Below are 14,729 nucleotides of genomic sequence, written 5' to 3'. Positions count from 1 at the left end.
TTGTACACCTCTGGTTACAAATCAATTAGGACAGCTATTAGGGAAAACAGTATGAATTTTTTTTTTTAAATGTGTTGGAAATGGAGAGATATATATGATACTTATTTGCACAAAACGTATAGGATTAAAAGTTAAGTTTTGTGTTAAAAAAAGAAATAGCAATAAATGCACATGCATGTGCCTGAATAATAATATTTGCAAGTTTGAGCATGGAAGCCCGTAGACAATTATTCAATTACGGCCTTTTTTCACTTTTTTGTATTTTTCTAGCTTTAATAAAAATAAATTATATTTGCAATTGTAACGGCAGAGAATTAAGAGAAGAGTGGTTGATATAATTAAAAACGGAACACATTTTTCTCCTGTCCGTTTTTGTGTGCGCTCCTCTAACAGACAGTGTGGTGAAACCAGTGCCGCGTCTACGCAGAGAATTACAGTAACTCGGTTTTCAGTGATGAGTCAGAGTGCGTGGTGCTGATGCTGCTGCCATTTCATCACCTTTGCGAGCACAGCATCCATCCCTTTGCTCCCCCAGAACCTGGGCCTACCTTGCTTCAGGCTACCAGGCCAGTGATGCTCTCGCGACCAATCTACAAACCGGTTGATCTGCGATAAGGCCTTGGTGGGGCGCCCCCTTCCGCCTCCCCAGGCTCGGGCCGAAGAGTCCTGCCAGGCCACGGCCATGGAGGCCATCTGGCTGTACCAGTTCCGGCTCATTGTCATCGGCGATTCCACGGTGGGCAAGTCCTGCCTGATCCGCCGCTTCACCGAGGGCCGCTTTGCTCAGGTTTCAGATCCCACCGTGGGGGTAGATTTTTTCTCCCGCTTGGTGGAGATCGAGCCAGGAAAACGCATCAAGCTCCAGATCTGGGATACAGCGGGTCAAGAGAGGTTCAGGTGGGAGTGCACCTCGGGCCCGCGCGAGCAGTGGGAGGGTCTTTGGGGCTTATTCAACCCCTGGGGAAAGAGGACTTCCTGGTTCTTTTCGCGATGCTGCCAGAGCGACAAGCAAGGGTCTGTCTGGGGCTTCTCAAGCTCACTTTGAGCTACCTTTGAGTTCGATGCAGAGAAAGAACCGCCCAGGCAGGGGAAGGCCATTCATTATCACATTATTTGAACCACAACTCCATCAATCTGCTTTTTGGTAGCTAATAAATAACTTGAAATTGACCACTATATAATTCATTACAATCAGAGCCTATGATTCATAGTTTTTGGTTTTTTTTTTAAATCCAAGTAATTTTAACATAGCTGAAAGCTATAGGTAGGTAGAGTAGATAAATGTATATTGACTTCTTTCTATATATCCGTTTCTATTTGGGGGAAGAAAAGAAAGAGGGAGAGACAGAGACACAGAGAAAGTAAATATGTCCTAATATGAAGAAAATGGAGGCTGATTAATTGACTCTCTCTTGTAACCATCATACATACAGTCAGTTGCCAGAGGGTAGAATCGTTTCTGGAGAAATAGTATGTTACTCACATAAGAGAATGCCCTATAAATAGACAGAGCACCTGGTTTCTTGGGACTTCAGTACTAGCATGGTCAGAAGAAACAGATACAGAGGCAACACACGAAAGAGAGTTTTGTTGTTTGTATTTATATGCTACTTCCTACTGTACTACTGGGTACATACTCAATCAGCATGTTTATTTTTCTTTCACAATCCTTTGCTCTTCCTTTGTAGTATGTATTTGTAATTTCATGTATGAATACAGAGGAGAGAAATTTAACCAGTGAAGATGAAGCCCAAGTAAAGATAGGAAATGCCCAGAATGGGAAACAGCATAAATAAAAACATAAGTGACAGAAAACAAACTAATAAAAACTTTGTAGAGAGCAGTTTGAACTAAAGTAAGGTAGAACAGGAAGAACCAGAGCAAAAGGACTCAATACCCTATATTTATGAACACTGACTCATCCTCCAGTGAACATTAGTTGAACACAGAAGATACTAGTTAGGTAATTGAAGATGGATATGGATAATAAATAATTATAAACTTAAGTTGCCTCTAACTTCCCACTTGTACAAAGCTTTGGCATACTTTATACAAGTTCTCATGAATAAAGGTCTCTTATATATAAGTTTGTTGGGATCTCTGTATGAACAGCTTGTCCATAGTTACTATTTATTACATATTATACAGTATTGATTTGTAGGACTACTTTACAGATTACCCCAACACCAACAGTGGTGGCATAGCCCTATAATTCCAGCCCTCTGAAGGCTGAGGCAAGAGGATGATGAGTAGTTGAAAGCCAGCCTGGACTTCTGTCCAATAAAAAGAACATTAACCCTTTTATGTCATGTATGTTGTGAGCTATTTCCCTAATTTGTCATTTATCTTTGTATGTTTTTTTTAAATTTAGGGTAGGTGTCTAGTTCTATGTAGCTTTATACTATGATTAAAATACTTTGATACCTTCTGTGCTAAATACAAACCACTAATGCATAAATATATTCTAGAGCTTTGATACATTGCTCATTGATTTCTCAAATTAACATTTTCACCAAATGGAACATTTTCTGATACAATTATCATTCTCTATGAATCTTCAAACATAAAGAAATTACGAATATCCGCTCCCTGGGGCTAATCTCCCTGGTTCTGGAGACCTGAACTTATTTATAAGGCCTACCCATACCATCCTCTAGCTTGGGCTGAAATTTCCCCCACATTAACACTGGGACATTTTCCCATACATTTTCAGCTATAGAGCTCTTCATTATTTGTCATGCCCTCTCAGAAATCCTAAAAATAGATTTCAAAAATTGCAATAGTATGAAGCAAATGATTATATAGGCAAATTGTTCTACATCCTTTCATGAACTCCTACATTCTTAAGCAAAATACCATAATATATATTTATAATGAGGCTCATCAACTCAAGAAACTAAAATATGTGATGCTTCTGTTTGAGAAGTACAATAAATGTACAAGTAGGCTGAAATAGCCTAATCACATCATTCAAAATAATAATATAACTTCATTGGAACACTTTCAGTATTTTGGCAGATTCTCCCAGCTACAGCCTCCTCAGTCAGCCTCTTTAGATTTTGTCAGTGAATAGAGTTGATAGGATTTTTCTCCAGAACACTTTAAATATATTGTTTTATTTTATATGTATGGAGTTTTGTCTTCATATATGTCTGTGAACCACATGAGTGCCTGGTAATTATGGAGGCCAGGAGAGGATGTCAGATTCTCAGAAGCTGGAATTAAAGACAGTTGTGAGCTGCCATGTGGGTGCTAGAAATCAAATTCAGGTCCTCTGGGAGAGCAAATAGTGCTTTTAACTACTGAACCAGCTGGGCAGTGGTGGCGCACGCCTTTAATGCCAGCACTTGGGAGGCAGAGGCAGGCAGATTTCTGAGTTTGAGGCCAGCCTGGTCTACAAAGTGAGTTCCAGGACAGCCCAGGCTATACAGAAAAACCGTGTCTAGAAAAACAACAACAAAAAAAACAAAAACAAACAAACAAAAAAACCTACTGAACCATTTCTCTAGCTCTGCCTCAGAACATTTTACCATCCCAATTTTCCTATTCCCACATGGCTTAGGAAATACAAAACAAGATTGTCTTTTTCTTCACAGAAGTGATTGATGACCCCTGCTAGAAAAAAATAGCAATAATGGGAACAAACAAACACAAAACAAGTTAATAATAAGTAGAAAAATGAAATATTTTACAAGGTATTTTTCAGGGGTCATCAATTATAATTCCTATTGATTATAATAAATTCAAGGGAAAAACCTGAAAGTTCATGAGTATTCTTATTCATTTTACTAAACTGAAAACTTGTCATTATTGTTATAGAATTGCATTTGTATTTACTAAAGGACTGTCAGTAATCAGGAACACTAGAATACACTGAGTTCATTGGAGTGAAGGAGTTTGGGCACGAACTTTATTCTTTACTTCTTTCTTGTGTTTTAGATCCATCACTCGCGCCTACTACAGGAATTCAGTAGGTGGTCTTCTCTTATTTGACATTACCAACCGCAGGTCCTTCCAGAATGTCCATGAGTGGTTAGAAGAGACCAAAGTACACGTTCAGCCCTACCAAATTGTATTTGTTCTGGTGGGTCACAAGTGTGACCTGGATACACAGAGGCAAGTGACTCGCCACGAGGCCGAGAAACTGGCTGCTGCATACGGCATGAAGTACATTGAGACGTCAGCCCGAGATGCCATTAATGTGGAGAAAGCCTTCACAGACCTGACAAGAGACATATATGAGTTGGTTAAAAGGGGGGAGATTACAATACAGGAGGGTTGGGAAGGGGTGAAGAGTGGATTTGTACCAAATGTTGTTCATTCTTCAGAAGAGGTTATCAAATCAGAGAGGAGATGTTTGTGCTAGTTAACCCTTCCATTTTCAAAATATACTCTCCCACTTGAACTTAAAAGTTGTCAAAATAAATAGAATCCTTATGTGACTGAAGAGAACTCAACCTTTGGATAAAAAAATGAGCCTTCTTCCTAGGCCTGGATCTCTGACAGGCTCATATGTGGGTAGATAGGGAGCCTGGGTTCTGTGACTGAGGGACTAAATTGCTGACATGGGCTGGACCAGACATTGTTTTGTGGGCCAGGCTCAGCAATGGCTGCTCTGTGTGCCCTTTATGGACCATATATTAAGGGTCTGGGTATTTTAAAGTTAGGTTCCAGGAAAACACCTACAGACAGATAAACAGTTCCTTGGTATTACAACTTTTCAGACATGGTGACCATAAAGAAACATATAGAAGGAAATCAAGTATCAAATTGGGGACAATTAAGATGACTGAAAAAAAGAGTATGGTATCAACTTATTCAATGATAATACCATGCCAGATGTGTGCTGGGTTTTGTACAAACACACCAAGCCACTTCTAACAGTTTAACTATAAAATGAAAAGCCCATATGACTCATCTATTTGGTAAAGCCCTTTCAAGGTCTAGCATTCTACTAAAACTGCTGTGAATATGAAAAGGGAAGTCATTCACACATTATTGTTACCACAGTTGAGAAAGTATACACTTGCATGATAAAGTTACCAACTATGTGAAAGAAATTCTTCCATGTAAAATGATCATGTAAAGAGAAAAATGAAACATTGTAACTCAAAGGCCACATTATTTCCCCTCTGACCATACCTGGACTTTCACTATATCAGGGAACCATAATCTGAAAGTAAGCATACTGCTTGCTTCTTCAGATACCTGACAGTGACAACACAGAGACTGTCTACAAAAACAAAGAAAAACCCTAAGTCAAACCCTTAGTCATTGGTTCTATGCTGAGTATTTGTTCAACACATAGTCCTGGCACCCTTAAAAAATTCTGCATATTCATTTATTTCACTTCTTTGATCACCATAATAGGACTGTGAGATTTTTGACCCCATTTTACAGAATAAAAAAGCAAGAACCAAGCCTACCTGATGCCTAGCTTTTTTCACTGGATCATTATTCACATGAATAAGTGATTAATTCATTAACCTTTGGAGACATGTGACTATAAATATATTATGTTCTCTACATAATAGAATATGTTTTCCTTGTTGTTTTACAGCTCAGCTATAATCTTGCAGGAATCTAGGAATGAATCAAAGGTAAAGCCCACTCAGGTATTATTGACAAGAGGGCATTAAATAAGGGATTAACTGCACAACTGAAAACACATTAAAACTGTGTGGGTTATAAATGTTCTTCTCACCAACACTATGAATATTTTATTGAAAGGAACCAAATACAAGAATGGGGAGTGGGATGGGGATAAAGTACTCACCTCACAATGACCTTGGCTACCTGTCTGCTATGTACCTACATTGGGCTCCTGTCTACCCGAGAGAGTCAGCTCTTAATTCTCAGGTGAACAGACAGTTAACCACATCAGCAAATTTGAATGGCTGACATGAAAACTTCATTATCTTCTTAAAAAGAGGTGATGCTTTAAATTTCTTTTTGGATTGTAGCCAGTTCAGCTAGGCAAAAGCCATACTTTTCACAGTAAGAAAACTATTCTGATTAGAGTCAAGTTTCTTTTGTGGTAGAAAGAATGGCAAATTGTTTTTGCAATATCCTATTCAAGTTCAATATGAATATGTGTGAATCAGAAAATCTGGAAATTTGTTTCAGCTAAAATACACCAAATAATAAAAATTATGAAAGATTGTTCTGCCACCTTTGCTCCAACTTATATAAGCAAGTCATTTTGGACCAGTTCACATCATCAACTGCAGGTAAATGATCATTCTATAATCATTTCACACATTTTAAATTGCCAACTTCTTGGTTGTAGAAGGCAAATACAACCTTTTTTGTGGGATAACACAAGATTTCAACAGTGATAGATTGTTCTGAAAACCAAGATTATCCAGTGGATAAATTAGAGTTGATTAAATTCTTATTGACTGGGGGGGGGGGGTTAGAAATAAAACATGTCTACAGTTTTCTTGACTAAAATACATTATATACTTTGCCATTCCTAGCTTTTTAAAGTGGGTTTCAAATTACACAGCATAGATGCAGCAGAGGTGGCTGAACTTGACTATTTCCATAAGTTTTAGAAAAATCTCAAAAATCATTTTAGTAGAATTCAGTGCTGTTGTCACTGCAATAAGTGGGTTTTAGACAATAAGTGTGAAAAATCAGGTGTTCATAAAATACTAAGGATAAAGCTTTAGAAGCTATTTTACTACATAGGTAAAGAAAAGATTAACTGTAACAATGATCACAACTGCATGTTGGATTAGATTGTCTTATATTCCAGAACAAAATGTACTGTATACTTTGCCTCACTTTGTTGTACACTGTAATGAAATGTGAAAAATTCTTTATTTAGATGTATGTGAATGAAAATATGCTTGTATTTAGTAAAATGGTTGATCATGTGACTGAGAGATTCCACATGTGTGTTGTAGCTATTTCTAGAATGTGTCACTTCATTGTTGCAAACAAGGATACCGGTAATTAATATACCAATCTCATACTGTAGTGCATACCAATAGGATATGACATACTTTGCATAAACATAGTCAAAAGTATCTGAAAGCTAAAAAGAGGACACAATTTCTTAAAGGTATATGATTTTCATGTTGAAAGTCACAGAAATCTCACTACTTCATTTTCAGCCCAGACCACTATGTAAAAAGTTGGTTCTGTGAAAACCTAAAACTTCAGCATTGTTTAACCAAGAGTTATAATTCTGTCACAAGGCAAGTAGGAAATTATAACTATTGTCTTCACTGGAAAGTCTTTTCCAAGCTAAATTGCCTTGGGTGTTCTGTTTTGTTTTGTTTGTTGGTTGGTTGGTTGGTTATTTTGTTTTGTTTTTCAACTCTAACTGTGGCATCCTATCATGTGAGGAACATGGCATGCATGAGAACCAAACTGGAATGCAGTCATCGAGTATATTTTCCAAGGTGGATAGTGCACATCTGAAAGAAATATAAGAGGAATTCTGAATCTAGACATACACAGACTAATCTCAGTACTGCTTTATCACTTTTTCAGTCTTAAGTAAATTAAGGGGAGGGGTGAGAAAAGAAGAAAGAAAAATTAACTATGAAGCTGCATTTCATAGAGTTTTCCACGCCTTTAAATTTTCTCTAGGCTTAGTCATCTTTTCTTCATTTACATTAATTCTCTTGGTGACCTCAGCCATTCTGTGGTTTTAAAAATTATCTGTGAGCCAGTAAGCCCTGGACTGATATGTTGAGCTCATTTATTATTCATGGACTCCAGACTTTCATAACCAACTGCTTACCTGTCATTTCAATTTGATTGTCCATTAGAGTGACACACTTAACGTGTCCTAAATCAGGCTCCTGGAGGTAAATGGTAACTTTCTCCAAAGCATTCCTGCCAAAAAAACTGAGTCATTCTTCTGTCCTTCTCTTTCTTACTCCATATTTGATCTATCTGAAAATTATGCTTGCATTAGAATACAAGAATTTGACAGCTTTTTAATACCTTTAATGTGTTAACACTGCTGTTGTCTACTGTCACTTATCACCTGAGTTCTTGTGATAAAACTGGTCTCCATATAGTCATTCTTGCTGCCCCTTCCCTACCAGCCCCAGGGAGCCTGATAAAACATGAGTTAAAACAGTCACCTACTCATAATTTTCCTGTGCTTATCAATTTCATTCATCTTAAAACTCAAAGTCCTTCCAATTGTCTGTAGAAGAATTCTTAAAAATGAATTCCATCCCATCACCTTTGCAACCTCATTTCTTACAGCTGACTTCTTGTTCATCTCAGTTTCCTTCTTTATTTTAATTTTTCATTTTTAATTATATATATATATATGTATGTATATATATTTGAGCCTCTGTGTGTGTGTGTGTGTGTGTGTGTGTGTGTGTGTGTTCTGTTCCTCAGAAGCCAGAAGTCTACAGATCACGTGCACCTGGAGTTACAGGTACTTAAGATCCACAAGATATGGGGACTGAACTCAGGTCCTCTGCAAGAACAGTATGTTCTCTTAATTGCTGATCTATCTCTCCAGCTCCTCCTTTTTTTTTTTCTTCAAACATATCAAGAGTATTCCCACCTCAGGGCTTTTGTACATGCTCTACCCTTGCTCATAATTCTTTTCTGAGATAGCTATATGGATTGCTTTTCGCATCCATCAAGTTATAGGGCCAAAAGCTTCCAAAATCTATAAATAGCTAACAGATACTAGGGAAAACATTCCTCCAAACATCATTGGTGATAGCAACAGCCCAAAGTCCTGCTCTTTCTTTAACCTAGGAACAACAAAGATTCTGTGATTTCTAAAAGGAAAAAAAACTAGACTAGTGGTTCTCAAACTGAGTCAAAACCCATTTGGGGGTCAAAAGATTCACAGGGGTTGCATATCAGATAATATATATATATATATATATATATATATATATATATACATTATAGTTCATAACAATAGTAAAATTTCAGTTATGAAGTAGCAAGGAAAATAATTTTATGGTGGGGGGTCACAATATGAGGAACTGTATTAAAAAGTCAGGGTATTAGGAAGGTTGAGCACCACTGACATAGAAGGAGATCATGGAAATCCTGGAGATATGTTTCACAGAAAAGAAGTAGGTGGTAATGTCATAATACAGTAGTGGGTTCAGGTAAACAATGAAATAAATTGTACTCATGATTTGTTGGTAGAACGGCTTCTCCATTCACTAAGCTTCCCAGGAAGCTGTGTGGAAAGACAACACTGTTCCTTTATTCTTCAAAATCTCTCCTTACCAGACAATCCAATCCACTCCCATAATTTCAATTACTCTCTGCTTTGCAAAGTAATTCAGGCCATTTTAAAAGAATCAAACCAATGTAGTTAATTTGCTTAAGACACACAGATATAAATTCCTCAAACTCAGAACCATTTTCCTCCATCTTCATTGCTATCGCCATTGTCCAAACCATTATTGACTCTCACCTGAACTACTTCAATTATCTTACCCTTTTCCCTACTTTTTAGTCACACATCCATGACACACCCCCAAAATGTGGAGTTATCATACTACAACAGATCAAGTCATTCTTCACCCAAATTAGAATTTACCCATGATTTCTCATCACATTTGAATGAAATTGAAATAAATCTTAACATTTCTTGACATAGATACAAGGCTCGCCATCATCTGATCTATCTGGCCGTGAGTCATATAAAAATAATAATCATACTTTCTTCACCAATGACCTTAAACCTTTCTGATAACACACACGATTCTGTTCTGTAGCTACTGGAATTTTCTGATTACAAGATCTGCTTGTCACTGTCTCCCATAAGGCCTGTTTTAAACTTTTGTTACAACTTTGGCAATCAACCATGTCGCACTACTAACTTATCAATATAGGTCTTTGTTTCTCTTCTTCCTTTTCTTGGCTCTTGTAGCCAACTGCATTTAATTATCAATTCCTAAATAAAAGTAAAGTGTTTTTGTTTATTTCATTAGAGATTTTTAAAAATCTTCTGTTCCAAGACAAATATAGGTTCAAATTCTGACTCTACCATAAATTAAGTACAATTCAGTATCTCTGAGTCCTATTTCTCACATATATTTCACACATCATATATTGAATGATGGTTTTTAACTCATAAAGTTGTTGTAAGGATGAGATGAGACAATGCATATAAAAAAGCACTTAGTCATAATAGTGATAAGATGATAGAAATTGTATTTGAACATAAATGAATCTCTTGTACAAATGGTATGTAACACATTGTTGTGTTATTTTTTCTTATACAATATATTTTCTGTAAATACATGAGGGCAGATACTATGTCTTTGCTAATTACTAAATAACTACAGTCAATCAGTGCATATACATATTTATTGAATGTGATCAAAAGAAGAGTTAGTTAGGACATGACAGAGCAGAGACTCAAGAAAACTGGGTCCTTGATAATAGAATTGAATCATAAATTTCCCTACACCGGAGCCAACCTGTTTTAAGATTCTTTGAAACATTAGATAATAATCTCATTTTGATTTATGCCTTTCTTCCTCCTCTCATACTTGAAAGTCTCCTAACTGGTACAATAACATTCCACTGTATGAACATGTGATATTTTATTTAATCAAGTCTCATAAATATATGCATATATATTTAATTTGTGTACCTAATTATGTCAAGTTAAAATCTTACAAATGAAATTTATTAATTAAATATCATGCTTATTTAATTTTTAATTTTATTTTTATTAAATTGTTCTCTAGAAGTGTTTTACTGAAAATTCATGAACAATGTATGGTAATGACTATATTCAGCATTACTATAATTTTTAACTGTTTGCATACTGGAGAGGTTAATAATATATCAACATTTTAGTTTTTAGTGAGAGATGGGTGACATAGGGTCTCTCTCTGTAGCCTAAGCTGCCATGAAACTCACTGTATAATACAGACTGACCTCAAACTCATGGAAATTTTCCTGCTTCACAACAATATTTTTAGTTTTTTAAAGATTTATTTATTTGTTATTTATATGAGTACACTGTAGCTGTCTTCAGACACACCAGAAGAGGGCATCAGATCCCATTGCAGATGGTTGTGAGCCACCATGTGGTTGTTGGGAGTTGAATTCAGGACCTCTGGAAGAGCAGTTAGTGCTCTTAACTACTGAGCCATTCCTCCAGCCCACAACAATATTTTTAAATGTGCATATCTTTAATTATTAATTTTCTATGCTTAGCGTTAAAAGTCTCCATAACTAATAAGGAGACCACTTTGTACATGGAAATTTGGTCTGTGCTCTTCATGTGGCAAAAAAATCCTGATTTTTTTTTCTAAATTCTGGTGTTTGGTAATACAGAAGTCTCTAATATTTAACAGTAATATCTATTATCTGTAAGAAACTGGAAACAACTTTTCCCTCAGAATTGATAAACCAAATAGCTAGAAAACATGCTGGGGGAAAGAATTACTTTCCATTCAATAAATGTTTCTATATTTTAATTTTAAAGATTCTGTAAAGATTTTTGTTTTTTAAATTTGTGTGTTTGCATACATATTTATGTATATCTGTGCTAGTGCCCATGGAAGCCAAGAGAAGGTATTGGATCCCCTGGAGCTAGAGCTATATGCTGTTGTGAATCACCTGGTATGAATTTGGGGAACTGAATTACAGTCCTCTGAAAGCAAGTGATCTTAATCAGTGAGCCATCTCTCTAGCCATCCCCTCCCTTTGATTTTTGTAGTTTATGTAAACTTTCTTACACTGTATGTTATTTTGATATTTTGTAGTAATAATGTTAGGTGCAGACAGGCCTTCTCTGCCTAAAACCTATAAAACATCTGTATCTTTACAATATATTTCAAATTCCTTCTAGTCATTGATTTATTTTTCTACTCCTAGACTAATATTATATTCTTTTAGTTTGGTTAATTCAATCAGACTTTTAAAATTATCTTTTATCTCCTCAAATTTGTCTTTGATACATTTATACATGTTTTTAGAATTTGATCATAAATGTGTCAACTTTTCCCTGAGTTAGGGTTGGGATTTTGATTGAAACTAATTTCACTTATGAACAATGATCTATGGTAGACACACCCATCTTTACAAATTTTATATAATATGTCATCTTATGCTTTGTGTTTATTAGGAACTTTTTATTGTTTTCTCTTGTTTAGCCATTTTCTGTTTATAGCAAGAATTATTTATTTACTTCTAAATAAGTTGTGTCATTATTCTGGCTCCAATTGTTATAACTGATCATTTCTAGCATGTAGGAAATTTGTGAATTGGTTTATATTTATAGCTTGTACACAATGCTTACTAAATTTCTCTTATTCAACTAATTTTAAATGGGTTTCTTCTACTTGTTAGGCAGAAATTATAATCCATAAGTGAAAGTTTTCTTTCCCTAATATTTTCATTTTTTTCTTATTTACACTGGCTGAAATTGAATATGATAACTGTTGAGGTTTGATCTTGCTATATATTGTAATGCTAAGTACAGGCCCCCAAGACCTGGATTCTGCATGTAGGCCTATGACCCTGCCCCCAGTTTTTTCTGATTGGTAAATAAAGATGCCACCAACAAATAGCTGGGCAGAGGAGACATAGGTGGAGTTTAGAATTCCTGGGCTTGGGGTCAGGAGAGAACAAGGAATAAGAAGAAGGTATAGGAGAGGAGGAAGGAAGAGCTGCTATGGGTTAGGAATCCAGAGAATATGGCACTGAGGGCTGGCTAGTTGGAGTTAAGAGCAGTCCAGATGAAACATAATAAGTAATAACTGGAGGTAATCTATAGTAAAGCAGATGCTAATTGCATAGACAGTAATATATGCCCAGCTATTGTGCTGTTTCTGGCTTATTGTAAATATAAAGGCTGAGTGTGGTGTTTTTATCTGTGAACTAAATGGTAAAAGGCAGGGTAGAAACCCCGATAGGGATTAACTAATGCTATATAAATTTTACCATATTGCTAGACTACTAAGTATTTGAAGGAAGAATTTATGTTGAAGTTTTCAATGGTCTTTCTGGTATTCACCTAGAGAATCAAATGGCATTGAACCATTAACTTATCAACACAATCATTTCAGTAAAGTTGCTCATGTTAAAACAAATTTCTTTACAATATTAGGCTAAACTCTTTTTAAATCATGATGTATTTTTAAAATACTTGCCAATTTTATTCGCTAATATTTAGGATATTTGCACTTGTGTTCATGTTTCTGACTGGTTCATAATAATATTTCCAGATATGTAGTCCATGGCGATTAAGAGAAATCTAGTGGTAGGAGGCATGTAAAAGAAAGTATATTTGAAAAAACCACTGATTAAACAGAATGAATAGTATTCTGTAGGACCATACTATTATATATTGAGGTTTCCTATCAGGAGACAATTTTATATAGAGCATCTCTTCAACCTTTGTAGCAAAAAGCTACATTTTATATCAGTTTTTAATAATAAGAGAATCTTTTCACATATATTCATTCTCTTTCCTGGAGTAAGAATACAGTTCTCTCTTATGAGGCAGGCTTGGCTATGAGATGACAGTTCCCTAGCTACCTGGTTTTCTGGCAACAGCATGGATTCTGAGGTTAAAAAGCAAGGCCACTTTTGACTTGGAGTGGGCAAGTGGCCAATAGGATTGGAAATGACTACTAAAGCATTATGTAGCCTGTAAATGCATGTATTCTCATAAATAAATTATATATATATATATATATATATATATATATATATATATATATATACATATATATCAACCTTGAAAATCATCTACTTCAAGTAAATTTTCAAATGCAGTACAGTTAGTTATACTTTGTGTAATTAAAAATGTATTAGAAGATAGAAATTTTTCATACTGTTCATTTGTATTTTATTATTCAGCATTGTTAAAGGTTTACTTATTTTTAATTAATATTTTCAAAGAACCAGATCTTGGTCATAACAGTTTTGCTTTTTCTGAATTATTGTCTATTTTTTATGTTATGTACATAAACTCATTATTTGTTTTTTCATGTTAATAAGTATTTCTGTGGTTTTTTTATATGCCATGCACTTTTTATTATACTCCATACACTTAAGTATAATGTATTCATATCATGCAATTATGATTCTTATTTAAATCTTCTAGATCCTTATGGATTATAATTACAATATCAGTTCAGCTTTCAAAACCACTTAGTTCTTCCCTGTGCTGGCCCACAATCCAGTCTGGGAACTGGATTGCGGTCTATCTTTTGGTTTAGTTCTTAAAATCTAGAAATAGAGTTAAGTTTTTACAGTGCAGACAGAAGCCTGGGAGTTCAAATCAACACTGTGGGATCACTTTCCAAACTTTCTCTCTGTGTTCCTTTCCCTGTTAGTCTTTATTTTCCATGGGCTCCCTTTTAGCAACTCCAGAAAACAATCTAGAATTTTAGGTTTTGGGCTGTGCCATGACGTGTCAGGTTGTCACATGGTAGAAAGAAGAACAAGTGGCACGCTCACAGCAAGGTTTCAAGGTACTGTTAATTTTCTTGTGTTTTCCTGATGCTTCACTGGTATTTTCTTTTTAGTGTCTCAAATACTTGTTCCATATATTGTCTATATTCAGTGAAGGAGACACAGTGAAGTTTCCTCCAGCATGTCTACACATTAAAATCTACTCAGTTTTTTACATAAGTTAAGAATAGCATTTTTTAGTATTGACTATATTATTCTGACGTTTTTATATCTGTAGATCTAAATGTAACATATATGAAATAATTTTCATTACTGACAATTTTACTGTACATTGA

General features: G+C 35.4%; 1 protein-coding gene across 1 annotated transcript; it reads left to right on the top strand.

Moving 5' to 3' along the window:
- Positions 1-682: 682 nt before the first annotated feature.
- Rab39b (RAB39B, member RAS oncogene family) lies at positions 683-6,890 on the top strand. The gene is made up of 2 exons (XM_034486174.2): positions 683-897; positions 3,940-6,890. The coding sequence occupies exons 1-2, from the start codon at positions 683-685 to the stop codon at positions 4,364-4,366; spliced, it is 642 nt and encodes a 213-aa protein (XP_034342065.1). The 3' UTR covers positions 4,367-6,890.
- The last annotated feature ends 7,839 nt before the right edge of the window (positions 6,891-14,729 follow it).

Source organism: Arvicanthis niloticus, chromosome X (assembly GCF_011762505.2).
Source record: "Arvicanthis niloticus isolate mArvNil1 chromosome X, mArvNil1.pat.X, whole genome shotgun sequence".
NCBI classification, from domain to species: Eukaryota; Metazoa; Chordata; class Mammalia; order Rodentia; family Muridae; genus Arvicanthis; species Arvicanthis niloticus.
The sequence above is the reverse complement of the archived record's forward strand: the minus strand, read 5'-3'. Positions and strand labels throughout refer to the sequence as shown.